This window comes from Thermobia domestica, chromosome 8 (assembly GCF_964235325.1).
Source record: "Thermobia domestica chromosome 8, izTheDome1.hap1.1, whole genome shotgun sequence".
NCBI classification, from domain to species: domain Eukaryota; kingdom Metazoa; phylum Arthropoda; class Insecta; order Zygentoma; family Lepismatidae; genus Thermobia; species Thermobia domestica.
In genome coordinates, this window is record NC_137461.1 from 60,661,787 (window position 1) to 60,689,474 (window position 27,688).

General features: G+C 36.5%; 1 protein-coding gene across 1 annotated transcript in view; it reads right to left on the bottom strand.

Annotated features, from left to right (window-relative positions):
- Positions 1-866: 866 nt before the first annotated feature.
- Positions 867-27,688, bottom strand: part of Uvrag (UV-resistance associated gene) — a 41,288-nt gene continuing 14,466 nt past the window's right edge. The window contains exons 4-9 of the mRNA XM_081768517.1: positions 24,775-25,069; positions 19,191-19,498; positions 14,600-14,772; positions 12,364-12,590; positions 9,045-9,215; positions 867-5,592 (exon numbers count right to left, since the gene is read on the bottom strand). Coding sequence (XP_081624643.1) covers positions 4,533-5,592; positions 9,045-9,215; positions 12,364-12,590; positions 14,600-14,772; positions 19,191-19,498; positions 24,775-25,069 — 2,234 coding nt within the window. The 3' untranslated portion in view covers positions 867-4,532. The remainder of the gene's footprint in view (positions 5,593-9,044; positions 9,216-12,363; positions 12,591-14,599; positions 14,773-19,190; positions 19,499-24,774; positions 25,070-27,688) is intronic.

A 27,688-nucleotide genomic window follows, 5' to 3' on the forward strand; every position in this document is an offset into this window, starting at 1 on the left:
GATTATATCATTACCAGTATTACAAATATTTCTTTCACAAAAATTAAGTTTGTAAAAGCATCACGTTTAAAATTTTGGGGGGAAATGAAATCATTATTCATCTTTACTGTTCTTCAGATCAATTTTGGTGACTACTTCAGAACCAGCATTGCGTATGTCTTTACCTTTAGGTGTATGATATAACTTCACCCAGTGTTCTACAAGCTACGTTCTCGCCGGATCTTACTTCGGATGATTACTACCTGATTTACAAGCTCAAAAACTTGATCAACGGACCAGTGCTCAAGAAGTTATTAAAAAATGGTCTGCAGGACTGTTGTAGTAATTGATAATGCAGAAATGTATCACTGTTCAAAATGTTAGCTTTGAAGCTAGCGTTTTGAATTGCATACTGATGTGTCATAAGCTGACAAACCAAAATGTACTGAGGAAATCTTACGTTGCCAATAATCTAGTAAAAAAAAAAAAAAAAAAAAAAAAAAAAAAAAAAAAAAAAAATCGTATATATACAAGTGAGAAACAATTATTAGATATACTTTGTTGTCATCACGGGTCAGTAAGGATCAAACATGTTGACAAATTCTCAGGTAATAAAAAGTTTTGACACCTTGCAGACAACATACAATTTATGATAGACATCAAAGAAATATTTGTTTCAAACAAAAGTAATTTTACTGTCGCCGAGAATTTTGCAACATGTTTAGTGATTTAGCCACAGTTTTTGTATATCATTATCGATGCCACAGACACTCCAAAATAGACGGTATCGTTCTGAATATGTAAGGTTACTTTACTTTGTCCAGACGTTTCTATTGCCTATTTTCTTTTAATACAAAGGATTATTTTTCTTAAATATCTACCAACGGTAACACATCAGTTTCATTTATTTATAATGTTTTCGTTATTGAAGGAACAATGTTTATTTCAACCCATCAAATGCATAGCAGTGGAAGTAAGACCATCATAGGCACACTACATACTTACAATCATAATTGTATCTTTCTTCTTTTCGGTCTCTTATTTAACATTACAGAAATATATATATACATGAACATATATATACAGCACATGAGTATAATTTATACATATAATTACATACATACATATTGTATATTCATTTATTTCACTCATGACCAGTTAACCCTTAAATTACGATCTTGAAAGATGATTATCCCATTTTGTTAAAACTGGGAATAGTTATATATTTTCTTTTTCTTCCTTATAACTTTATCCTCACCTACATTCGTTATGAAACGGTTCAACGACTTACTCTCATTAGCAGTAAATAGAAATTCATTTCGTATTCTTGCTACTTAGTTATTACTTAACATATTGTCTGATAGGATTAAAATATAACGTCTCTTTCAACACCAAGACAGAGAGATGTGGACAAGAGTTTCGAACCACACAAGCTTACACCTGGAATCGAACCCAGGTCCCGGGGACGCTGATCATTTAGCCACAACAAAGCTTTACTTAATATGTGTCTAGATACAGAGTTATATTTATTAAATTCGAGTCCCTACCAGTTCAGCAATTCTTTCCTTCTGATTTTTCAGGCTGATTCTTACAAATTGGAAAAAGGATTACTTTCAATTGTTTTAATTTCTACTGAATTTATACTGAAAAGGCTGCCTCGTTTTTCTATTTTATTAATTAATTTACGTTTATATTAGTTTCATGTGCTTTAGGAACAATTCATGTGTATATTATAATATGGGCATTAGTTAAGTATTGAAAATGATCACATGCATAATAAGATAACTAAAGAACCTGTTTGTACCCAGATCTACAAATATTTCAGGCAAAGTGAAAACATGATTATCTACTCATCTCTTATTGCCTCCCTCTCATATACTACGCCAACACGAATCGTACTTTTCCTTTTATTATTATTATTATTATTATTATTTTTTAAAATATAACATCCTTTATTGGGTTGTAATAGTACTTCAAAGTAAACCTCATAGTTCGGCTTTTTGTGCCAGGTGTTAATTTCAAATGTCTGATCTTAGTTTTAACGCTATTTTAATAGAAGTACAAATGATGGCTTTAGTATTTAATACTTCTGGTTGCATTAGCTACCTACTTTTATTTTCATATTAATCCTTACAATTTCTTTTTATCTAGTATACTCAATATATCTATCTACGCAAGTGACTGAATTTCGACAAGATCAAGCGAGTTTGGTTCGTAATATTATAAATCGGTAATTGTCTTCAGTACAGAATATTTAACTATTCAATATACGATTAGATTCAAGACTGATCAAACATTTGTCACATATTTCTTTCATCCGACAAGTTACCTTCTTGGTTTGGTATTTCTAATGTTATATGTACTTTTCACGAATGAACACTTTTATCTTTTAAGTCTCGATCTTTAACTCAATATTGGCTGCGTAATTCACACTTTAAGAAATACACAATTGCAATCCAAAGTGAAAATATACAGGAAATGATTATATTATTTTCTTCCGAAAGGATTGTACACTGGTACTGACAGAGGACGAACGCATAAAGATTATCCTTTGGGCAAGAACTGACAGTCGCAGGCAGGATGTGGACATTTTGAACACAAAGCAATACTCATGACACTGCAGCTGAGCAGGTTCCGAAATTCAAGACGTCAGAAACGGTGGTGGATCTGACAACAATCACAAGACCACACAGGGAAGCAAAGAAGGTAACCCCGATAATGATGTTTATGAGTCCGTAAAAGACTTAATGTCAATCTGCTGTATCTCTTAAGGCAGAGGTTTATCACGAGATTACGAATACTAGCCACATACAACGCATTACTTTTTATGCATACTTTCGAATTCCTGCCCACATGCGTGGGTCAAACGCACTAACATGCATACGCAACAACAGACTCATATGGAACATAATTTTCTAACGACACTCCTAGTAAATCTGCTTTGGTTTTTGAATCCTTTTTATGGCAATTTTTGCGATCACCCTGTAATAGTACGTATGCATCTAAAAGCAAGCAAAACGTTATTAAAGGAGGAAATTGGAGCATGAAAAGCTTCTTACTCTTAACAATGCCTTATGCTTACTTTCTATTCCACAATACACGTCCTGAAACATGCTACTTGAACCGGAATTGTGTACATTTGTTATATGGATATCAGATCACTCTTCAACGCATGAGTATGTGTATGCATCAAACAAAGAAACTAAAAAACACTAGTGAAATACGTAATTTAAAAGTTAACAGTCATGATTCTGGCGCCACAATATATAATTATGTCCGTGTCAAAGAAACTCAAAAACAAGGTTTTCATAATCTTTTCGTGCGCTCATATCACAAAATGAACTCCCAACTGGCACAATACCTATGTATATGTATATACAGAATTCATAAATAAATTAAATTTGTAACAAACAATCACGTTCTGGTATATATAGATATAAGACAGCTCATCCCAAACATTTTACTTTTGTTCAAGCAAAACACGTACATAAAACACACTATGTACGTTCTTAACAATTCTTTGGTTCTATTTTCAGAAAATACTGAGACATTTTCCTCTTGCTTACAGCTATTTCCACTTTTTGCTTATTCCTCCTAAAGCAAACTAATATACCCTGCAAAACATTTTATCAATGTACAGTTTAAAACTATGACTACTTGTAAAAAGAATTAAGTTCTTAAAAAGTTACCTGTATACATATATATCTATTTTAGTACCATTAGATATATATATTATATATCACAAAATGTCAAGTTGATTCAAAATATTCATTTGTTTGAATATAGAGTGACATTCCCACTGAGAAGAAATTAATTAGTTAAGGCATTGTGAATAACACAACGAACTTCAGACATAACAATTGACAGCTGGAAGTGACACGTAACCTTTTGTTTAGTCTTACAAGTAATATTAAATAAATGGAATCAAGAATCTAGATGATATATGCATTTTTAAAATCACCAAGAAGCTGAATTTATCGGCTGAATACGTAATACAATCGCAACAGCAAGCAGAACTTAATATTAAACATATGTTCTTAATTATTTGAGGAAGATCGCACAAGAGCAAATGGCACTAGTCTCTACGCTTTGGCGTTCTCCTTTACGATCAACATTGTTCTGCCATTTTATATGTAATGTTACCTAATAATTGAGTGCAGCACCTGGATTCTGATTTTTTAAAATTTGTACGTGGTATTCACTTATCAACATCAATAGCCTAAAGGTCATAGTTGATTTTACACAAGTACCGTACTATTGTTATCGTATCTTTGCTCGGGAAAAGGAAGAATCCTTCTAGTTAAATACAACTAGAATGAATAAAAATCTGTAGAAATCACCACAGCGTGCAGAATAGTGTCATCTATTTACATGCGATACATCTTAAATAACTAAGTACACTGTTTTTGGTGTTAAATAATCTCGAATCTCTAATCGATTATATTTCATATTCAACCCCAGAAAAGGCAACATTTTAAACTATATTAAATATATTATCTAGGTTCTTAATTCAGCTTAATGCAATATTACTTGCTTGTTCTACAACCAACACATCACAAAAGGCTATCTTCTGATGTGCTTAGCCTCGACCGCACTAAATTAAAGCTGGCTGTTCTGTTTGCTAATGCTTCTGTCCTACTAGCAACACTGGCAAACACAGAATCAAGTACACTATTGGCCTCGTCACAGCAATCATCATCATCATTTGTATTTTGTTTTCCCCGTATACTGGTATCACATTCGTCCGAAGATATTTTGCACTGAGATTCGCAAGTAAATTCGTCTTTAGGCAAAGCATTCTCGGTAGTTTCACTACTACGATCGAAGTTAGTACACACAAAATTATTTCTATGTTCTGGAATGTTTACAACAGTTGCAGAAGTCTTTGCTTCACAAAGATTGCTATTTTCTACACTATCATTGGAAATAGCTATCACAGATGATTGAGGCTTTGTTTCTTGTTCCCAAGAGGAGCTAACATCTACCGGGGGCACTTGAGAAATTGATAGTGCTTTATCATGAGTGACAGAATGTCCTTTCTCTGGAGTGTGAGACACTTCCATGTCTTCATCGGAATACACTGGAGGTCCACCGGCATGCCAACTCTGTAAAAATTGCTTTTGTCGTTCATCTCCTGAACTCCCACCTTCCTCTCGTTCGACAAGTTCTTTTCGAATATTTTCTGTAAGAATTGGTTCCGAACCTACGTGTCCAAGATGTCCAACTGCTTTCTGCGCAATATTCGCGGGTTCAGACATATTATCCGCTTTTTTCATTTCTTCAAACTCATCAAGTCCTTTGTCCAACGAGTAACTGAGATTAGAGGCTGCTCCAGCTAAACCGTCTATTACATCTGACTTAAAACCTTTAGCCGGTGGCATATCAGTGTCGACGACTTTCACTTCAAATTTCAAGTCTGTACTGCCCATTGATCTCGACACTCTGTGACCCTTTTCGAAAGGTTTCCCTGGAATTTTGTTTGTTTCACTTTTTGTTAGATTAACAGTTTTGTTTGCATTAATGGATCCACTTGGGAAACTCGCTACTGGGCTCACATTCAATGAAGATCCACGAAAATCTGCCGACGAGCCAGAAAATCTTCGTTGGTGTGTTCTAAAAAAGATAATTATCATTATAATACATTTCACAAGCAGATCATTATATTACTACTACTAATAATAATAATATAAACTATTCAAAGGTTGTTCAGGACCCTTTACTTCTTTAAAATTAAACGAACTTAAAAGATTTCTAAAAACTTAATACCGATTTCAACTTATCTCGAATATTCTTTGTATTCACATAACGTCTCCACATAAATGAATTGATTTTAAGTCGAAGACTTGAATATTCTTTTATAATAGAAAATGCTCGCGTACAAAAAATGTTCCTATTTTCTAAATAAATAAACGTTAAAATCTCTGTACGACTTAAAAAGAAAAGAAAAATTCATTTTTTTATAATTCTCATTTAATTTATGAGATTTACAATTCAGATAAGCTACTTTAGTTCGGGTTACGAATATATCCCGTACACTATATATACTGTATGTTTTGTGCTCAATAATTAATAGCAGTGCACGAACAAACTGTCAATTCAACAGTGTTAACAACCAACAGTAAACTCAAACCAATAAAATTGACGTCTAAGTTATAATAAAGGGTGAATTACACTGATAAAGTGTAAGAGGTGATTCCTCACGTCGAAATAAGAAAAAAAGTTCATATCCACCTGCGGAGGAAAAGTGCACAGTTTCAGAACTAGAGCCGCCCAAAGGCGTGGGAAAGGAACATTTCGACACACATTATTTCAACGATGTGAAACCATGGAGTAGCAGGTCATATCAGCGTAAAGGAAGTCACACGTACACAATCCAAAAATGTATATTTCAACAATGTGCAATGGGCGCGCAAGGATGTGAATCCCAGACATGCTTCCAACAGAATTTTTAGATATACTCTGATTTAAAGTAAGTCCAAAGTGAACAGAATGCGTCGGCGAGAAGTTTAGTGTTAAGAGTCTGCCAGCTCCACGGTTTTTCGTGTTCTGTTTAACGCGTGTTGCAATGATTTTTTTTCATGATTATAAGTGGGGAAAAAAAAAAAAAAAAACTGAAAAATATATCCAGCAAGCGATACTTCGAACTCAAGGATCCGAGGAGCAGGCGATCCCTAACACTTTCGACTTCTTACTGATGCATTCTGTATTCAGTGCTGTCAAGTTTTACGTTTTTTCTGCTTTTGACCTACTTTTAAGTCACGGCATATATGAAAATTCTGTTGCGAGCAGGTCAGGGAGTTATATCCTGTGGAGAATCCATTGCACGTATCTAGAATATACATTTTGGTTAGCGTATGTGTAATTTTCTTTATTTTGATACGGACTGCCAAGGTTTCTCGTCTTCAAATTACGTGTTGAAACGTACCTTTTCCACGCTTTTGCAGGACTTTAGCTCTGAAACTATTTTTTCCTCAAAGGATCATATTAACATATTTCTTATTATTTTATTTTGATGTGAGGAATCATGTTTTGTAGTTTGTCGGTATAGTTCATTAACACCCTGTATAACTACGTTCTGTTTAAACAATCAATTCAATTTTTACTATTTATTTTTTCATTAAAATCTATTTATAAAGTGCACTTGATAACTGCTCCACCAATTGTACTAAAGATGTCCTATGCAATAATTGTTGCGGGTATTTGATATAGAGAAAATTAACAATGCAACTACTATTTTTTGTACGAACTATATTAAATTTCTGATATAAATATGAACAAGTTATTGACATTTTACGTTTATTAAAGATGAACAAGTGGAGGACTAAAGTTTACTGTTTTCATAAACGTATGATTAAAACTGATAATTTATTTGACACGTGAGAAGTTATACTCGTTTTTGGCTGATAGAACCGCGAATAACACAAACTGTGCCTTGTCCCTTACTTTGCATAAACGCCACCGCAATCGAATACTTTTTGCCATGTTACTGGTATGAGATGAATTACACATCGATAGAAGACGTGGTGTTTGCAGTAGAAGACCGGTTGTACGGCAAGTTTCGACCGAAGGGACTCTGGAACACGTGAAACAGGTGGTAGTCTGTAAGGACCAAATCACGAGAATAGAACGAGAGAGATAAAACTCCAACCGAAGTCCATTAATTTTTGACCTCTGATGATAGCAGCATGTGGTCTGACTGTTTCGATCGCAATGATGCTCGCATCTATCCAACTGTTCAATAGAAGGTGATATTAATGATTTGATTAGGATCCAGGCTCATTAAATCGTTTCTTTGCCATCCCATTACACTTCTAACCACCACGTTGGGATTAAGTTTTCGTTTCGACGTCAATGGCGTGTTTAGAAACGCGAAATATAAGTCTGCAACGTACCCATGACAATGCATGCAAGTAATTCGTCACTTTTGTACTGGGAAAGTAAGGGAACCAAGTCCCGACTCACTCCTCTTGCTGATATACCCTCAGATGATGTGAAGCCTAACGATCAACTTCGTGATGAAACCCAGCGTTTTGAGCCCTGTGTACCTAGAACGTTTTCGCTAATTCCGCTACTGTTGTTCTGGGTTCTTTCTTTTGCCTTGGTCAAGATGATCTTCAGAAAACACTGTTGACGTCCCGGCCGTGGTTGATCTTGAGAGATTCTATCTCCACTCCTGAATCTTCGAAACCATTAACGATATATCACAACTAAATCTGCTCCATATACTCGCTGAATGTTAAGGCAGCAGTAATATCTTAATTAAATTATGAAAATCAACATAATCTGATGTGTTCGTTATCGGTTTTCATTTCATCTACACACTACTCTGTTCCCTACAAGCTCCTACACACTACTCTGTTCCCTACAAGCTCCTGGACCACACTCACTACTTATTACTGCTCTAACACTTCCTCGATGCAGCATCATATTGAGTTGGTATTCCCTAAACGATAACCTATAAAAAAAAGGAACAACTAATATGTTGCAGAAAAGTTCGCATGTCTTGTTTGTCGCAGCCAACAAGTAGTAATTGCACACTATTGCTGTGATTCCCACTTATTTATTTTTTTCCCTATCTTTTATACTCTAATTTATGTTAACAAGATTAAGATGAATTTGTGCCTTTAATTCTCGTTCACCCATTATATAGGTAGATTCTATCAAACGAAAACAAATTTAATTTAGCTTAAGCTAATAATGGATGTATATTGATAAATACGATTTTAACTATGTACACATTTAATATTTGATCTTCCTTTGATGAAACAAAATACGTGAATATAGAGCTTTGTTTCTTTTCCAACTTTTCAATGATATACGGTCGCAATCAAAAGTATACATCCACTTCAAATATGTCTTTTTGCCTGTAACTTCAGAACGACTCCCAATTTCGGAAACAATTCTCTGTATGTGACCAAAAATTATACTTAAATTGGACCATTTGTTTTGGAAGTTAACGACAAAAGAAAATTACGGAATTGGCACACACACTTCTCATAGTGACAGTATAAATAAATCATAATGTTGATTATATCTGTATCAAGGTAGTGAATATATGTACTTACAATATCGGCCCTGATTTCAACTGCAGGAGGCCTGCTACGTTCGGAAGAGTTGCTCGCAAATCCTGAGTTGGCAGACCACAGTATAACCGCAGCTGTGCTACGTTCTTGTTCAACAAGTAAACTCCATAATTAAATTGAAGTTTATCCTTTCCTCTTGAAAATAATGGGAACCTACAATAATGACATTGTATTCACAACCAAAATAAACTGGATAATCTGGGCACAATTATTTCTACTGCTTTTACAATAGGGAAAGTAAGCGTTTTTCACGTATCATAAGGCACGTATAAAACGCCTTCTCTCTATCTGTCGTTGAGAAAGTTAATTTGCTTTAGACCGAGATAATGATCTTCAAATATCATAGAAGGCTTACGTAGTATAAGCACACAAAATATGAAATAAAATGTAAAATTATATGTTAAAGAAAAATAAGGCATTAGAGAATATATTATCAAGGCAGAAAAAAAAGACGCAATAAACCAATTTTTCATTATATACAGACAGAGAGTTCTCATATTTCAATTAACTCCTAAACAAATATAATTCAGTGAATTAAACGTTTGTACTGAGCAGTAGCCTTTAAAGTTTCACTGGCAGCACTGCGCACTGACAGAACACTCACCTGTTTATTTCAAGAGTGACGTAACTCAAAAATCACCCTTATTGACTTATGGGCAGAAAATGAAAGTTAATCTTGATATCTATCTCTGGTAAAAATTTCACAGATATGCTTTCAAAATTGGGCGTTAGAAAGCACTTTGTGTCGTTCTTGCGCCCATTTGTTTTCATTGCGCTTCGAAACTTTCGAACGCTTCTCCTGAAAAGTTACGAATTTTGAGTTATGTCACTCTTGAAATAAACAGGCGATTATGATTGAGTGACTATGAATGACGTGGTCCCAAAATGGTGTCGATACTCGAGAAAGCTAAGTACGTACTGTGCATAGTGACGGGTGTTGCCTATTTCAACATGCTGCAGACGCTCTTCCTTCCCCCAGCTAGCTACACTGGGTGTTACGAATGACGTACACATCCAGAAAGACGGAGAAATTCGAACTCTCCATTCTGCTCTCGCAGTCACAAAATTTCTGGATCAAAAATTTGGAGGCAAGTGGACTGGCCATGGAGGATCCATATCATGACCTGCAAGGTTGCCACACTTAACTCTGTGTAACCTTTAACTGTAGACATATCTCAAGATGGAACTGTATGCGGAAAAGCCAAGAAATTTGGATGACCTTAATGCAAAGGTATCTGCAGTCATTGCTGGTATTTCGGACGAGCAGTGCGGATATCCTTTCTGAGTTTCAAATTAAAATTACAGAAATGCATCGATGTGACTTGTGCCCAGCTGGAGATGTGGACGACAAACATACCGTGTTTCCAGGTAGAACTTTAAAAGACTGCAGTATAGTAGTCTTTATTGTACTGAAATCTCTGTTCGCCAAAGTTTTAGTAAACTGAAATATAGGAAGGACTTTTGGAAAACCTGGAGGCGAATAAATGTTCAGTTTTCATACATTACTGAATTAAAAGAATTATTTATGACCTCTTTGAGGGGCGCGGTGGCTCAGTGGTAGTCACCTCCGGTGCTTGGGGTCCCTGGTTCGATCCCAGCTCGCGCCGTGTGGACTTTGTGGTGGACAAACACCGTGCTCGTGCGTTTTATCGGGGTTCTCCCGTTTCCTCCCACTTTCTTCATTCCACCATTTCATTCATCTCTCATCATCACAGTCTCCTTTAGCCTAAGCGGCATAACCATGGGACGTAAAACTTAAAGATTTCATTTCATTTTTTATTTATGACCTCGATCAATGATATTAGCAGAAGCCTTAGAAGTATTTATTAGTAATATTAAAAAACACATACACTGGTGGAAAAGCATTTAAAAACACCCATATCAATCATTCGTAGCACAAAATCCGTGTCTGTAGAAGGTATAATAATATTGGCCTGAAGTTTCCACTACACCAGCCTTTGTACAGGGCAGGACAATTGTAGTTCTGTAGAGAGAATGCAGCTATTAAGTCTGAAGGTCGTCGGACAACATGATATGGTTGTACATAGATTACAGGTTGTCTGTAGTATCTTCGAATATGGCTATATACTAAGACTGTGAAAGGCCGGGCGTTAGTTAAAAAGAACTGCCGATCGCTTGGATCGTGATATGTCAATGATCTATCAGTTGTGTGACAGTGAGAAGCAACGACTGTGCCTTAAAGTATTCCAAAAAGCACTAGGACAGAAAACTCATTCGGGATGTCCTCTGATATGATGGCGTCCAGTGCGAGCAGGACCACCGTGATCTCCTTTGTGAGCTGCACAAACAACATACCATCGATTATAAGCAGTGAGTATAAATTCGGGAATGCCCCTGATACCTATTCATAGCGGAGAAAATCTTTATGAAATCTTTAAGTTTTACGTCTCACGTTTATGCCGTGTAGGCTAAACGAGACGGTGATGAAATGAAGAAAGTGGAAAAAAACGGGAGAACGCCGATAAAACCTACGCACACAATGTTTGCCCACCACAAAATCCAGGAGATGAGAGCGAGATGAGATCGAACCAGGAACCTTATGCACCAGACATGAACGCTCTACCATTAAGCCACCGTGGCTCCTTCATCGCAGAGTGTGTCCTCGATAATGTGAGAAAAAACTGCAGTGAGGCGAACGGAGGATGTTTCAGACAATGAAGTCCGAGTGCATGCTTGTAGACGTGCAAGTGAGCCAGAAAATGCCAGAATGTATTAGTATTCGCCACATACGATCCATACTTAGCATTCTGGTATGGAAGAAAAAGCTACATATTCTTCTCGCCTCTGGTTTTTCTTCATTCAGAATGCGTGACATTGTCAGTGTTGTCCTCCGACTTACCTCGACAATTTATGGGACCTCATCATCGAAACGACAATGCATATCCTCATCCCGCTAGAAAACCCAGTACGTTCAACTCGGCATACGCCTTCTATCCTGGCAAATATCTCTGTATCTGAGTCCGTGTGGAACTGCATCTGACCGCCATCCGTGCTACGACAACAACCACTGCTTAGCTACGGCAATATCTATACCAAGCGTAAAATACGATACTCTACATCTGTACGGCCGGTAATCTGCCCGAACTTGCTTATTTAGCCGCTCGCAGTGATCGCAAGTTCTATTAATCTAAATATTATGTTTCTGAACATCCTGTATGATATGATCGGCATGTCCTATGAACATCACGATGAGACCACTACCATCTATAATCACGTATTTCTGATGTAAAATTATTGCCTAATAAATCTTAAATGCGTTTCCAGCATATCAAGTACATACTCTCTATCTTTGTCAGGTATTTTGTCCGTAATGTGATCCATAATTTTACTCCTGGATCCAAAATGAATTACAGGATACCGCAAAGGAACTTGAAGAAATATAGAGATCATCTGAACCAAATGAGCTACATATCCAAGGGCCACAGATATCATGAGTTCATCATGTCCCGTAAAATCCTCCGAATTTGGCAAGTAGATACCACAAATAGTGTAGTTTCCATTCTGCAGCTGAAAGGAAGAAGTTTAACAGTTACTTATCAAATATAAATAAATTCAATAGCTTAGCATTAATTGTGTATCAAATAACAAAATTTAATCTACACATACAAGATGCCATCAAATGAAAAGGCCCATTTCAAAATTTCCCGACATAAGTTATGTAACATGAAAGTACTGGGACATCAGCGCATTCGCATTATTTTCCAGGTGGCAATGTTGGTTGGCTAATCTCTTTCTTTTTCCAGGTGCAACTTGGTGCTGTGTGACTGAACAATGGAGCTGCTGTTAATGGAGGTGACCGTAGAAGAACAGCCAGATGTAATTCCTTTACATTGAAGTATTCATCCAGCGGAAATTTACCGGATAATGCCGGCCGTATACGCTAACAAATGTGTATCGGACGAAACAGTGAGAAAATGGTGTTCCCGTTTTTGTGCTGGACGAAACACATTAAAGGACTAAGCGATTTCATCAACGACCCCTCGCCATCTGGGAGACAATGGGTATGCGCTGATACCCCGCCAATGCAATGTCACATACATCTGTGAGTTACACAGCACACAAGTAACATGGGCTATTTTCATTTAATGGTACCTTATACACACATATTATATTGAAGATTAAATCGTATGTTATTTTATACAAATTAGGATATTAACTAAATATTTTCAAAGCATCGACGATAAAATACAAATTTTAGTTGTTACTATTTTATTTTCTCAGTGTTCTGAACTTATCTACGTCTAAAATCTCAACCTAATAATTGTAATAATTTTGAAAAAATAGCTCACTTTTTAGGAAGTACCGTACTTTTTAAATTTGTGCAACTACAGGGTACCCCACAAAAAAGGCTATTTGCATCAGCGAATTTAATATGGTTATACCTGTGTTATAAGTTGTTTGTTACACGTTGCCATATTCAATTTAAATGTTTAATGGATTGTTACACAATGATGTAGAAAGTGTAACGAACTTGTAGTTGCATTGGAAATAGTTTCAACAAGAATATTATTCCAAACTTCTGTCAATACAGTTTTTACGCTCCCAATATCTGTGATTTCTCTCCTCTGTACTTGACCTTCTTTTAACAATAGACTCTAAATGCTAAAATCATTTACGTTAAGATCTATACTTCCTGACGGCCAGTTGTTAAGTCAATAATGTCAGGAGTATTGGCTCTGAACCATGTCACAGTCCCTCTGGCTGTATGGGTCTCTGCTCCATCTTGTTTCTGTTACTACGTCCATTCATCAAGGTCTCTTGTTCTGTTTACATCGTGGAAGATATGAATACATGTTTCATCTCTATTCAAACCTGGTTTACTGTCTGTCATTTTCTGTCTTCTGTATCTTGTTAGATGTTCTTGCTCGTCAGCATCGTCTTCAATAAACCGCATCCCTGTTTTCCCATGCCAGTAGATCGCAACATAGCACATGATTGACGGCTGTTACTTATCAATTTCCACCAGCAGACAATTCTCTGAAATGTTTGCTTTCACCTGAACAGCACGGTAAATGCGATAATTTTCGCAGGTTTAAACGTACAAACATGAAGACTAAAAGTCGCCTTATTCGAAAACCAAATTTGTTTCCACTTATTATGTACTTCGAAACATCGGATCAGAGACTCGCACTTTCTTTCTCATACTACCTGATGTCCTTGAGTAAGAAAATTACATTTTATTCTCTTAAAGCACCACAGTCCCTATTCTTAAATAATGTGAACCAATGAATCCTTTGATAAAACATTGAAACAGAAATTCATACAAAATACGTTTCATACAAACAACTTTTAATTTCGTGTTTTTATGTGGGGCACCCTATATATATAAATTATAAGGCCCAATGAAACTACTAATTTATACTTCACTTAAAAAAAAAAAAAAGGAAAAATGGAATATCGTATCAGAAGAAATCCAGAATCTGTTTCCAATATCCCCCCTTTAAATGAAACTCTCTCTATATAAACTAACTCTTATTCAGATACTACCGTACGAAAGTAAGTACATCTATATTTACCTGAGTCACTGGATATATAATATTTAACTCGGATATAAGCTGCTTTCTCCTAAAAGTAAGCTGTGAATTCGTTCTTAAAAACTGGGCACGTGCGTCCAAGTATGTTTTATTCCATTCTTTCAAATGCTCCTTTTCCTTGTGAAGATTTTGATATTTTTCAAGAAGATCTGTACCTGTAAAAACAAAAATAAGCCATAAAAATCATGCACTTTGTAAATTTAACTTTTCTTTTTTTAATATCGAATCGTTAAAAGATAAGTAAAACACTTACTTCGTTCGTGTCCATAAGAGTTTTCCTGAACTGTTTCTACCACTTATTCTGTGGACTTGTTCACCAGGTTACGTTATTGGAATATAAAGATTCGAATCACTTTAAAAACATATTTGGCACTTTTAGTGCAAGGGTTCAACGTTGGAAAAAGACCACTTAATAAACTTCTTGTTTATGTAGATTTTAATGGCAATTTCTTAATAAAAGATCTGATGATTAACCAATTCTCCTGTATAAACTAACAATGTGAGAATTCTGTAGACATTAATGATGTTATAAAGTGATTCGATCTCCATGGAGTGATTTCACTTGAACAAAGTCACAGAATAGTGGCCAAAACAGTTCTGCAAATCTCTTATAGACCCCATAAACGAAAAGCATTCACTTATTCTTTTAGTAATTTGTTTTAAAATGCGTCAATCCCCTTCTTTAGTGAAAGAATTTTGTTTTACAGGGTGTCTACTAAAATTTCAAAATGAAATTTCGTGACTTTTTCGTGATCTTTCCTTTACCAAACCATAAAATTTTGTAATGTTCTCAAGTGTAAATTTGGATGCGAATTAGGCCGAATTTTCATACATGCGATAGAATCATACTTTGGTTGCGATTTGGTAGCGTCTAAAGCCGACCATAGACATTTTTGGTGATGAATTTTGACGTTTTATAGAACAAAATTCTCCGGTCTGCACTTATATTTGTACAGATTAAAAAAAAAAAAAAAAAAAAAAATCAAATCGGGACCCAAAAGCTAAGTTTCATGACTTTCGTGACTGATAGACACCCTGCTTTAGCTTTCCGTCACGCAAATATGCCTGTAAAGATAACGAAAGTTAAATTAAATTTTTGTGCTCTCCGACCGAGAATCGAAACCCGGAACTGGTACAACGAAAGTGCACGCGCTAGTTATTAGACCAGCACCCCTACTACAATAAGTTTCTAGGAATCAAAATCGAAACATCTGCCCCAAAGATGAGTGTATTATAAATTTGACTATTCAGAATATTTCAAATAGCTCAAATTCTTTAAAAAAAATAATAAATCAAATTATTTCCACAAAGGATTAAAGAAGAATTATACTTCATAACTTGTGTGTGTGCTTGTGTTTATTCTATTATGAGCCTGAAGAAAGGGAAACTATGATATCTTTTTTAAATGATCATGCAGAACGTACAATCATCTTTGCCTCACGAGTATGTACCTAATTTGCTTTCGATCAAAGGCATTATACCACTAGCTTCAAGATGTTAATTTTACAAGTGTTGGATTTTTAGTAATGGCAACACTGCTATACATATACTCCGAAACAAAGCAATCCATTATAATTCATACCAGCGGTAGGTTAGATGCCGACCCTCCCTCAGGGCACATGAACTCGCCTGCTCTTCCTTCCATGCGCCCGCAGTGCAGCAGTTAGAAGGCATTTCTGAGGGAGTACTCGCAGACTACATTCACGCTGCGTGAGTGCTCGGGGAACACAGTCATATTCACGAAGCACTATCAGAGGAGCTGGTTGAAAATTGAATGCGCTGGAGGTAGGAATGCAAAACAGTGCTACGAAGTATTGCAAGATGTTTGCGGTGTAAGTGCATTAGCATACCGTACGGTAGCAAGGTGAGTCGAAGCCTTTAATGACGGACGACAAAATGTCACGGAAATGCCTCATTCCGGCCATCCTCCTGTAAGTGAAGAGGATGTGCAGAACGTGAACGCTTTAGTGCTAGTGGATCGGAACGCCACGATTCGTCGATTGGCCAACGGTACAGGACTAGAACATTCGACTGTGCTGAGAATTCTTCAGATTGGGATTGCGTAAAATCGCCTCAAGGTGGGTTCCACATGATCTGATTGAACAACACAAGTGACTGCGATATGATGCCGCTCGAACACACTTGGAGCGGTATCAACGTGAAGGTGAGGCCTTCTTACGATGGATTACTGCTATTGATGAGACCTGGGCCAGAGCGTATGAACCACCGCTAAAACGACAATCACACGAGTGGCGTCATCCTGGGTCACCGAGAAAAACAACAGTTCGGAATACCCCAACCAATATGAAAGCTATGCTCATCATTACATACGACTGGGATGGTGTAATCTTAAACCATACCGTCCCCCAAGGACACACCGTTAGTGCAGAGTACTACTGTAATTTTTTGCAAAAAAAATTGCGAGCAGCTGTAAGACGAAAACGACGCCACTTCCTGACGAACCCACCCATCATTCTGCATGACAATGCAAAGGCACATTCAGCAGATGCGGTCACTGATTTGTTGCATTGTTGGGGATGGGAAGTGCTGTATCAGCCCCTGTATTCTCCAGATTTAAGTCTCTGTGACTACGACCTCTTCCCGAAGATGAAGGAACCAGTTTGTGGGACACGCTTCCGTACCATTGATGATTTCCTTCGGGCGACCGATCGCTCCATCCGCATTATCCAGTGATTAGGCACTGCCAATGGCATCCAGCGGCTCCCACATCGCTCGGAACGAGTGATTCACAATGCTGGTGATTACATCGAAGGTCTGTAAAACTTCGAACCTTGTAAGTACTCTACTTCTCAAGATATACCATTGTTGCCATTACTAAAAATCCAACCCTTGTATCTAATCTTTTTGTTATGTTTAAGAAAAACGCAGAAAAAGAATATGTGCAATCAGCAAAATGAGTTCTTATTTTGGTTGGGTAGTTTATAGTTTAATGCTTTTTTTCTCTTTTTTTTTCTTTACAACGCCCTTCTAAGATTTATTTGATATTAAATAAAAGAAAAATAAGCGTAAACATGAAGAAAATAGGATTTTGCACTTTCACACATACGCATACAAAAAAAAAAAAAAAAAAAAGTGTTCAACATTTCAGATAGTAGATATTATTTCGGCTTCCTCTCTTCATCTTAACTATGCTATGGTGAGCTTCCTCATGGCTATGTGGATAGCGTACGCACGTTTGGCGTGGGAGATCCGGGTTTGATTCTTGATGCTGATGTGATTCAGATCTTACGCTAAGCTGTGGGTCCACGTCTCATACAGCCTCGCTGCTGAACGGGACGTTAAACTGAAATCAATTTTTAAAAAAAATATGCTGTGCTTTATGCCTAGTAACTTCGTAAAAACGAAAATATAATTGTTTTGCCCATTCAACAATTTACGACAGCATTTCTAGTCAGTCATGTGGATAAATACCGATCATCAAATGCACTGCGGATAGTATGCACTGCAGAGAAGTCTAAGATATGTGTCGCTCAAATACGCAATATATGAAATGAACAGGTCTAGTTGCCAAGCTTGTGCGAAAACTACTTTTGAGTAGAGATACTCCTAGCAAGGGTAAGAGGATAATATACAGGTAAGCTGTTAAGACGACAGCAACAGTGAACTTGTTATTTGTATTATTACAGCACAGAATTCAATGGCTAACGTTTTGCTTCCACGGTGATGAGCTTTGGATATCTTCTGTAACAGAGATAGTTATTTTTATCATACCTTTAATTATTGCACTAAATCATCAATAATTGAGTACTAGCGCTCAAATTGTGTGCGAAAATTTAAAATTTCATTGAAGATTTTGATAGATGGCACCACAAGTCGGAAATAACCATTGCTACATACATACAAAACACTTGAATAAGTCTGTGAAATGGCGGCTAACAGCAAGTTGACTGTTGAGCAAAAGATGAAAGTTGTGTTGTTTGACGCGTACACAATGACTGTGACAGAGATATTTTCGTGATCACTTTGGTGCAAAGTGGGTTCCATTTTTCTTCAGAAATACAATCACAGTATCGATACAAAGCCATATCGAACCATAGTTTTGTCTCTCGTATCTTGGTATCAGGTCTCCCCATGCAGATGAATTGTTTCGTGCAGGATTAAGCCCGTCCGCATACGGCAAACATCGTTCATGATTTCCTGCACGACACATTTGATCTTCGTGTGATGCCTGACGAGCATGAAGATGGGAAGATATGGCCGTTTCACAGCTTACACATTAATCCAAATTGTTTTATTTCTGAGATTTGTTAAAAGAAAAACTATAACAATATCAAAGTAGTATAGAAAATGTTAGCTGAAAATTTGTTTCGGAAAATGGTGACAAACGCTACAATTCGTTTGGAAGAGACTGTAATCATACCGAATATCTCATTCATTAGGGATTCTTTTTTTTAGTTCATAGTAACAACAAAGTAATATTTCGGTAATAAATTAAGCTTATAGATCAAACAAATGAATGGCATTTCTTGCTTTTAAATAATTGCATATTGTTTTTAAATAATGAAACACGCCATAAATGAGTAATAAAATGAATCATTTTCCTTAAACTTACTTTTATCCTGATTTTCCTCCACAAGCATGTCTCTTCTTTTCTCTAGATTCCACACTTCTTTCCGCTTCCTGGTTTCCTCTTCCTGTAACATGCGCACTCGAAATTTCAACAATTCCACGTTTAACTTTATTTTCTTTAGCTCTTGCCGGTGTGGACATCTTTCATTTGTTTTGTTCAGTAAATTTTTAAGGAGTGGAACTGATGATTCTTTCGATTCGTTAAACGTAAAACCTCTCGCAGATATCTTATCTCGAAGAGACTGGGCTGCTTGCGCCTGTTTTCTAATAGCCTGTTGAATGGTTCGAAGCCTGAAAGTAAATTATTTCCAGCTAATATCAAACCACTAGGTAATGGAGATGGTATTTTATACAATAGTTCACTCGCCCACGAAAATAACCACAGCAAAATGTACCCTGTAATCATTTAGCAGCTATGACGTAATAATAATAATAATAATAATAATAATAATAATAATAATAATAATAATAATAATAATATAAAAACTCGACGATGAACTGCTCGGGTCTCACTTCGATCTCCCGTTCACCATGTGATTGCCCAACCAGTGCATTACTATTGCCACGTCCATTTTTCTGTGTTTTGGAGCCTTGCTGCTGATAGCTTCACACAACGTTTGGAAGATAATTTGCATTTGGATCATACACGTATATATTATTACGAGTAACATAACATAAAACTGCGATTATTTTTGTGGGTGAGTGTACAGCAAACACTACTGCAATTGAACCTGGCCTAGAATGTGACTACCTTAGTTAGTTTATTTATGCAGGACATTTGCTTTCGTTTCGAACTTTTGATTTTAAAAAAAAGGCTAGCTTTCTCAGGACAACTAATTTTTTTTTTTTTTTTTTCTAAAATTACCTTCTTTTCTTTCTTACAGTTCCCAACCTACTTTCCACAGCAGAAAAGTTACCTCAGTTTGAATCTACAATAATGCTCTTTCATTTATACATTTACAATATGACTTTCTGCAACTATTTGTATATGATGGGATTTTAAACAACTCAAAACTCAATTATGTGGTGTTACTCTAATAATTTTCGAGACACATCAATCCGAATAATTTTGACGAAATCTATACTGTTTTCAACCAGAAGAAAACATACTGAAAATCTCATCATTGTCAGAGAAGTTAAGCGACATCACTAAATCGAACTTACTCTATTTAGCCTTCTCAGTCTACTATCAGAAATGTCCGATCAAGTACGTCGCTTTATTATCTTCATAGACATAGAGGCGTACATTGCATCTTTTGTCCAATTGAAATTTTTTTACATTATATTGGTGTCATGTATATGGACGATATCAAAACAAAAAATTCGTACGTGAAAACGAAGAGGTTAGCGGAAGACCGTGGAGCATGAAAGCTTCTAAGTTGCAGCAAGTGATTTGCCAATAATGGCAGAAGACCTATGATGATGATGATACCATCTATCTATCTATTAAAATGCTACAATAGCAATTAAAAGCGCCTGAGCTCCAACCTATAACTTTAGCTTTCAAATCTTTCATTTACGGTTATGTGTGATTTCACGTTTAACACAGACAAACATTTTAAGTATTTGTACTTTAAATAGTCTAAATTAGTTAACTATATCTTTTTCATAAAGTTTGATATAAAATTATTGTTCAAAGCCTTTGTATTTTAATAAGCCTTCTCTAAAATCAATGCATGTGAATTGTGCTTCCATCTTCCGAGTTCTTTTAAACTATGTTTATATGTTTGTGGCCTTCCTTTCGACAATGAGATCTCGGAAACTACAGACTCTAGAAAGATGACGTTTTCACTGATCGATTGGAAATTTTGCGTAGACTGTCCAGTTCTAATTGAATATTTAAAAAAACAAGGCCATTATTTCTTTATTACATTTTCTTAGGGTACGCTGGAAGCGTTGAAATTAAAAAAAAAAAAAGCATCATATCCTATGTGTTATACATTCCAACACCACAATGTTGTATATTGGGGTTGTATATGTCTCAGGCGTTTGTTCCATGGCCAAATAATAGTGAAAAAGGAAGGATAACCATTTCTCGAGTCTTAAGATAAATCTTTATTTTTTGAGTGTTTAGCCCAATGAACACCATATATAACTGACATTATAATTAATTGTATATGTAATATATTTGCTTATTACATACTGCATGCAAGAAGAAAGAAAACACTGGTCATACATGAATTAGAAACTCCAACCGGAAGTAGGCTCAAATCTTGCAAACGGTGCGAGATATTGAGAAAAAATAATCGAAAAAATCTCCTCTTTATGATACCCCTTGCCGATTTTTTTAAAATCAAGACGTCTTTCACTTGTGTCTGTAAAGGGACATGTACATATGTTGTGAGGAATGAGAAGGAGATTTATGCTCATATGCGAATGATGCGCTGTGTAGAGAGCGCAGGTTCAGCTAGTGTATCATTAAAATTTCTAAGTTTAACGTCAAGTGAGTATGCCCTTTATATTAAAGGCAATGTTTGATTAATAGAAGTGAATGATTGTCAAATAAGAGATGGAACAAGAATGTGGGAAGAAACGGAAGACTCCCGAGAAAATTCATGGTCATGGTGTTGTTCCTCATAAACTCATACAGACTGAGATCGAACCAGGGTCCTCTCGCACCAAAAGTGAGCGCTAAACCTATCTGAAAATCTGTTAAAAGTAATTAAGTGCTGAGATGAATGTGGCAAGTGTGTTTGATGTATGTTATTTGTAGATACACACGACATCTTGGATTTTTTTAACGGGAAAATATTAATTTAAGTAATTCAAATACTGAAACATTCACATGTTTCACTGTTTAAACAGTTACAATGATAACATTACGAATCAAGTTAATATTTTTGGTTTATTAATATGATAGTTGAAGTGTAAAATTATGCCAGCTATGAACATTAATTAATTAATTACATCGAACAAATTCGAGTTCTGATCAATTTTGACACCTTCACATTTTAAATGAAGACTGTCGCGTTATTCCTATTTCTACACCCACGATGAAGAGTTTTATGAACAATATTACCCAGCAAACATGCGACAAAGCAATGTTTCATTTAGCATATCGGCTCAACACGAAGATTACTTGTTCTCCATTTCTTCCCTCCTAAAATATGCCGGCTATATTTACGAAGTGAGAGTCAGCATTTTTGGCAATTGTTAAGTGTTCACGAGAAATGAAATAGATCAGAATGATACTAGAGAACAGGAACAAGTACCGCTGTTTTCAGCAAGTTTCATCATAAGATTGACCTTAATTAAGTTTATCTTATTGTTTAAATTTAAGCCAGAAAAACGCTTCCAAGATCCCTTTTCTCTCTCTCTCTCTCTACATATATATATATATATATATATATATATATATGGCTATTATACTATTATAAAGTCCTTGCTGTAAAACAAATGCTTCTAACTTTTTTTTAAAGCAATGATATTGCAGTGAAATACTTTTTAAATTGTGCTGTGATATGTACATTTTTGGTTGGCAACACTATCACAATGATAGGGCTGGCGAAAGAGACAGCCCGAAAGTGAATGTGTGGTGTGCCACATCAATGAACCACGTCATCGGCCCGTTTCTCTTCGACGAAAACACTGTAACAGGGGAGAAATATCTTCAAATGCTTACAAATTTCCTATGCCCGAATTGGATAGATTGGAAATCAAAGATCGCATCCTCTACCAGCAAGGGAGCCCCCTAACGTTTTGCACAAATCGTCAGGGACTACCTTAACCGTGAGCTGTCTGGCAGGTGGATTGGGCGCAGAGGTCCTGCCCCAGGTACCTCGATTTAGCAACCTGTGCTTTTTGGTTATGGGGTCCCGTTAAAATAAAACTGTATTCGCAAAAACCAAAGGACTTGCAGGACCTGAAAGCTATGATTAGTGAAGTGATCCATGACATTTCTGACGACGCCAGGCGGAATAGCATTCACGGATTTCGCCAGAGGCTACAGAAACCAAGCTGGAGGTAGGGCGATGATGGTACAAAACGTAAGTAGCATTTGTTTTATAGCAAGGACTTTATAACAGCCCTGTATAGAAGCGAGTACCTGGGAGTAACGGGAAATATTCACGGTAAAGATCTTTATTTTTATGTTTTCATTTGTCACTTGTTCCTGAGATTAGATTTCTATATAATTACTGAAATATGCTCTAGGAAGCGCTTTTCCAAAATAAACTTTTACTGTGCATCATGAACTCCGGTCTTGTTGAAGATTGTGTTTTCACAATATTTCAGTCATCACAGGAATAAGTGAAATATTATGAAAACACAATCTTCAACAAAAACGCAGTTTGTGGTGCAGGGTAAGAGTTTGAAATCTTTTACTTTGCATGATAACTTACAAATGCCAAAAATATTGACTTGCACAACATAAACATGACAATCATACTTAGGAGAAGCCTTCCTCGTTGGTCTCCTAACTAGCGGGAACACTTCTGGTGCACGGTGTCCCAAGTTCGATATCCGGTGGGGTAACCTTGAATTTTGAAAGCATTATCGGTGTCCGAATTCCACCTTCAACTGAAGGTCCACTCTCATTTACGATTTAGCCTCGTGCTCAAAAGGGACACTAAAATCCAATCAAAAAAACATACTTCGGACGACCGAAATGAAAACAAACAATTGTGGTTTATAACTTTCACCTTAAAGTAGTAATCACAGGAGAAAAAATTACAAATTTCCGATATGGTCAACCGAGCAGCGTTGAGACACTGGAAACGGACTACCCCGATACAATACACATCGGATATAACACACATAAGGTATATATTGTAATATATCGCATGCTTGTTTATAAACACCCAACATGTGATTGTGTTTATAAAAACATTTTACACGTGATTTTACTCATAAATAATAACTACGGTACTGTACAATGGAATACTACGCCTTACGTTGGAGTATTACAAGTTACGGACGACAGAGACTACAGCGACACCACGGATTACATGACGACGAGGGAACAGCACCGCCACCGCCTTACCTAGAGCACTATATAACCGGGAGGATTTTATGGAGAGTCATCAGTTTTGACTAAATCTCCTTTTTGAGCTTGCAATGAAGCCTAAAAAGTACCTACCTTAATCCAAAGCCTTAGCTTGCAGTGAAGTTAACGGCTTTTTTTTTTTTCTTTCTTTCTTGTAGTGCAGCCTTGTGGAAAACTTTCTCTCTCTTTTTGTCTCTGTACAATGGAGAGCGAAAATATCTTAATTACAACCCGGGCTGGCTTGCAGTGGAGCCTTGTCGGGAACTTAACCTCCCTCCGCTTGCAATGGAGCACCGAGTCTCTTACCTTCCTCACGTAGTCTGCTACTGAAGGAACTTTTTTTTTTTTTTTTTAAGACAAGTTGGTCAAAGGGACGCTATATCTACTTTACATTAAAAAATTTACATTATTATATCATACTATACTTGTAAAATACTGTTTATAGCAGATTTTATAATAAAAACCAGTAGTAAAAAACAATTCCAACATTTACTCTACAAAGCTCTACCTATTCCTATACAGGGAGAACGTTACAATATATTTGATGCATCTTTCTTTCTCCAAGCACAATGTAGCAACTCACCTGAGCAACAAATTAACACTATAGCTCGAGCATACATCTGTACTTGGAAGACTAAAATCTACGTATCTAAACTTCGAAGGCTGCTCCTGTTCCTTCGAATCCTGCACCTTCAGGCACTCAAACGCTGTGAAGTAACCTCCTTGCATGTTGAAGACAATTGTATTCTGTACAAAGATATCTGGATCACTTGGGAGTTTCGGTCCAAGATAATGCAATCCATTGAAGTGTACGCCCCACACAGTAATCAATCTATCCTGTTGACCCTTACAATGAGCCCAAATCCGAACAATCACCGCTGAAAAAGTAAAGATCAATATTTCATTAATTATTACGTTAAACAATTTATAATATTGGCTAATGACTGAGCACAAAGTTAAGCAACTCATTAGATCTGATCAAGGTTCTGTATCTACCTAGGTATAAAGGGAACATTTCGAAGCACGTCAAGGAAATAAAAGGAATTAGAGACTGATATTTTTGTTATATTGTGCAAGGAAAGACAGAAAATTCATATTAACAATTTATTCCAACTAGTACAAACTTATAATTTTGTAGCGAAAACCCGAAAGAAAAAAAAAATCAGAACACTACCAGTTACAAAAAGATAAGCCTGGACACACAGATGTGCGAACACATGCATTGTACTCAGTGGTGTTATTGTAATTTTTTAATTATCGGTTCTATACAGGATGGTCCGGAAGTGGGCGTAGCCCCCCCCCTTCCCTTTAGTTTCAACAGTATAGTGTATGTCTGTACACAGTTACCTAGAAATCTTAAGAGTTTTAAGTCATAAACATCGATATGATCACCATCCATGTCGTAACACAGCTGGATTCTGCGTCAAGTTCTCGCAGATGTTTTGGCGGAGATACTCCGGGGTCACTAGAGTGAAGGCGTGTTTCACAGCTGCTCGTAATTCCTGCGTTGTGTGATATCGAGTGTTTCTTACTTGTTGCTTTATGTAACCCCAAAGAGCATTGTCTGGTGTCGTCAGATCGGGACTTCTTGGAGGCCAGGCAAAGGGAGCTGGTGAAGATGCACAATTTCTTCCAATCCAGTGGCCAGGAAACGTCTGATTCAGGTAATTGCGCACGTGAATAGCGAAGTGCGCTAGTGCTCCATCCTGCTGTATCACAACAGTGTCTTTGATACCATTTTCTTCCAGTTAAGGCATCAACCACTTATTAAGCATCTCTAGGTAAGAATGTCCATTAACACTGTCTGCGAAGAAGTAAGGCCCAAAAATGTATGTTGCACTCATTCCAGCCCATACTATCACATGTGGTGGGTTTCTTTCCATCTCTGTAAAACCGGGAGTTTTCCTTACATCACATTACAACGTTTCGAGAATGCATACTCCGGTAGATAGCACACTCGTCTGCGAAGAGGACTGCACCACGGGATCGTCTGAAAGGTAACGCCTTAAGGAGAGTTCTGCATGCCTCTTTCCGCACATTCATGTCGGCGTCACTCAGTTCATTCACATGCATTGGACAGTAAACCTTCAATTTTAGATCTTCTTTCATATGCCTCATCGCGGTGGTCCGAGGAATACCAAGCTCCGAAGACCTTATATATGTTGATTTTGAAGACGACTGCTGCACTGATGCTTCCACTTCACGGCACGTTTCCCTCCGTTTTATCGGTCGACCGCCTCGGGGAAGGTCTTTCACACTGCCAGGAGTAAATGCACGTTTTTCCCATCCCAACAATGTTTCTTTTCTTGGTGGTTTAATACTAAAGCGGTCTGTAAATTTCGCTTTAACACTTTATATGGTGTCACCTGTAAAGCCAAACCGCAACAACTAATCTTTATTCAATGCTATATGGATTTTGATCACACATTGTTGATTACTCCAACTTCACTGCAAATAACTGTTACCAAGCAGAAAACAAATTAACATGGATACCAATGTTGCTAAACAATGCCAAGCAATGTTACCAAACAAGTGTGGGTAAAACTTAAAACAGTCAGAAAACACCAATTAGGGGTACGGCCATTTCCGGACAACGCTGTACATATATTTAAAATTACGTAGCACTTCGAATATTTTGGAAATGAATTGTTCAAGAAAGATGGAAAGTCAAAAAGTTGGAAAGACTATCCAGCAATAGATCGACAATTCTTGATAATGGTATCTGTGCATTTCAAATATAAATAACCCTCCCATTACACTCATGTGATCCCAGTTCTCATTCTTGATATTTGAGATTAAAAAAATAAACGTTTTTACCTTGTTCTGAGAGAAAACAAAGATAGTTAAACTAAAATTTCCTTGTTCTGGGTATAATCAATAAAATTTATCGTTCTGCGAACTCGAAATATTTTAACTACCGGTTCCAGCGAATCGACTAAATAGTATCAATGATTGCACTTCATAATCATATTTTATTAGAAATACAGTGTGTCCGTAAAGTTGCGCAACCCGAAGTTTGATTGCATATATCTTTTGATCTAAGAATGATAAAGACCTGAGGCTTGAAACAAATGTTCTATGTAGATATTTTCGAGATCATGACCAATGCTGGAACTTGTAACGTTTTTGTCTAGTAACAAAAAAAATTACCGTAAGTGTTAAAAAAAAAAAAAAAAAAAAAATCACTATTCAGTTGCAGAAAACTGATTTCCTTTGAGTTAATTTCTGTGTATATGTACAGTATGCATCAACATTTATCCATTGGTGCGAAAATCTGACAAGGTTGATGCAGTGTTGTTATATAACAGGCTATTTAATGCAAGTCCGTAAAATGGATGTTTTTTGACAGAAACGCGGCTCCTGGCAACACTGTTGTAAAATTACTGCAACATGTGTGTTTTAGGTTAATTAATGATAAGCAATGAGAATTTGCACATAATTGGTAAAATGAATTTTTATTCAAAAATTTGCTATAAAATTCCACATTATTTAACCTA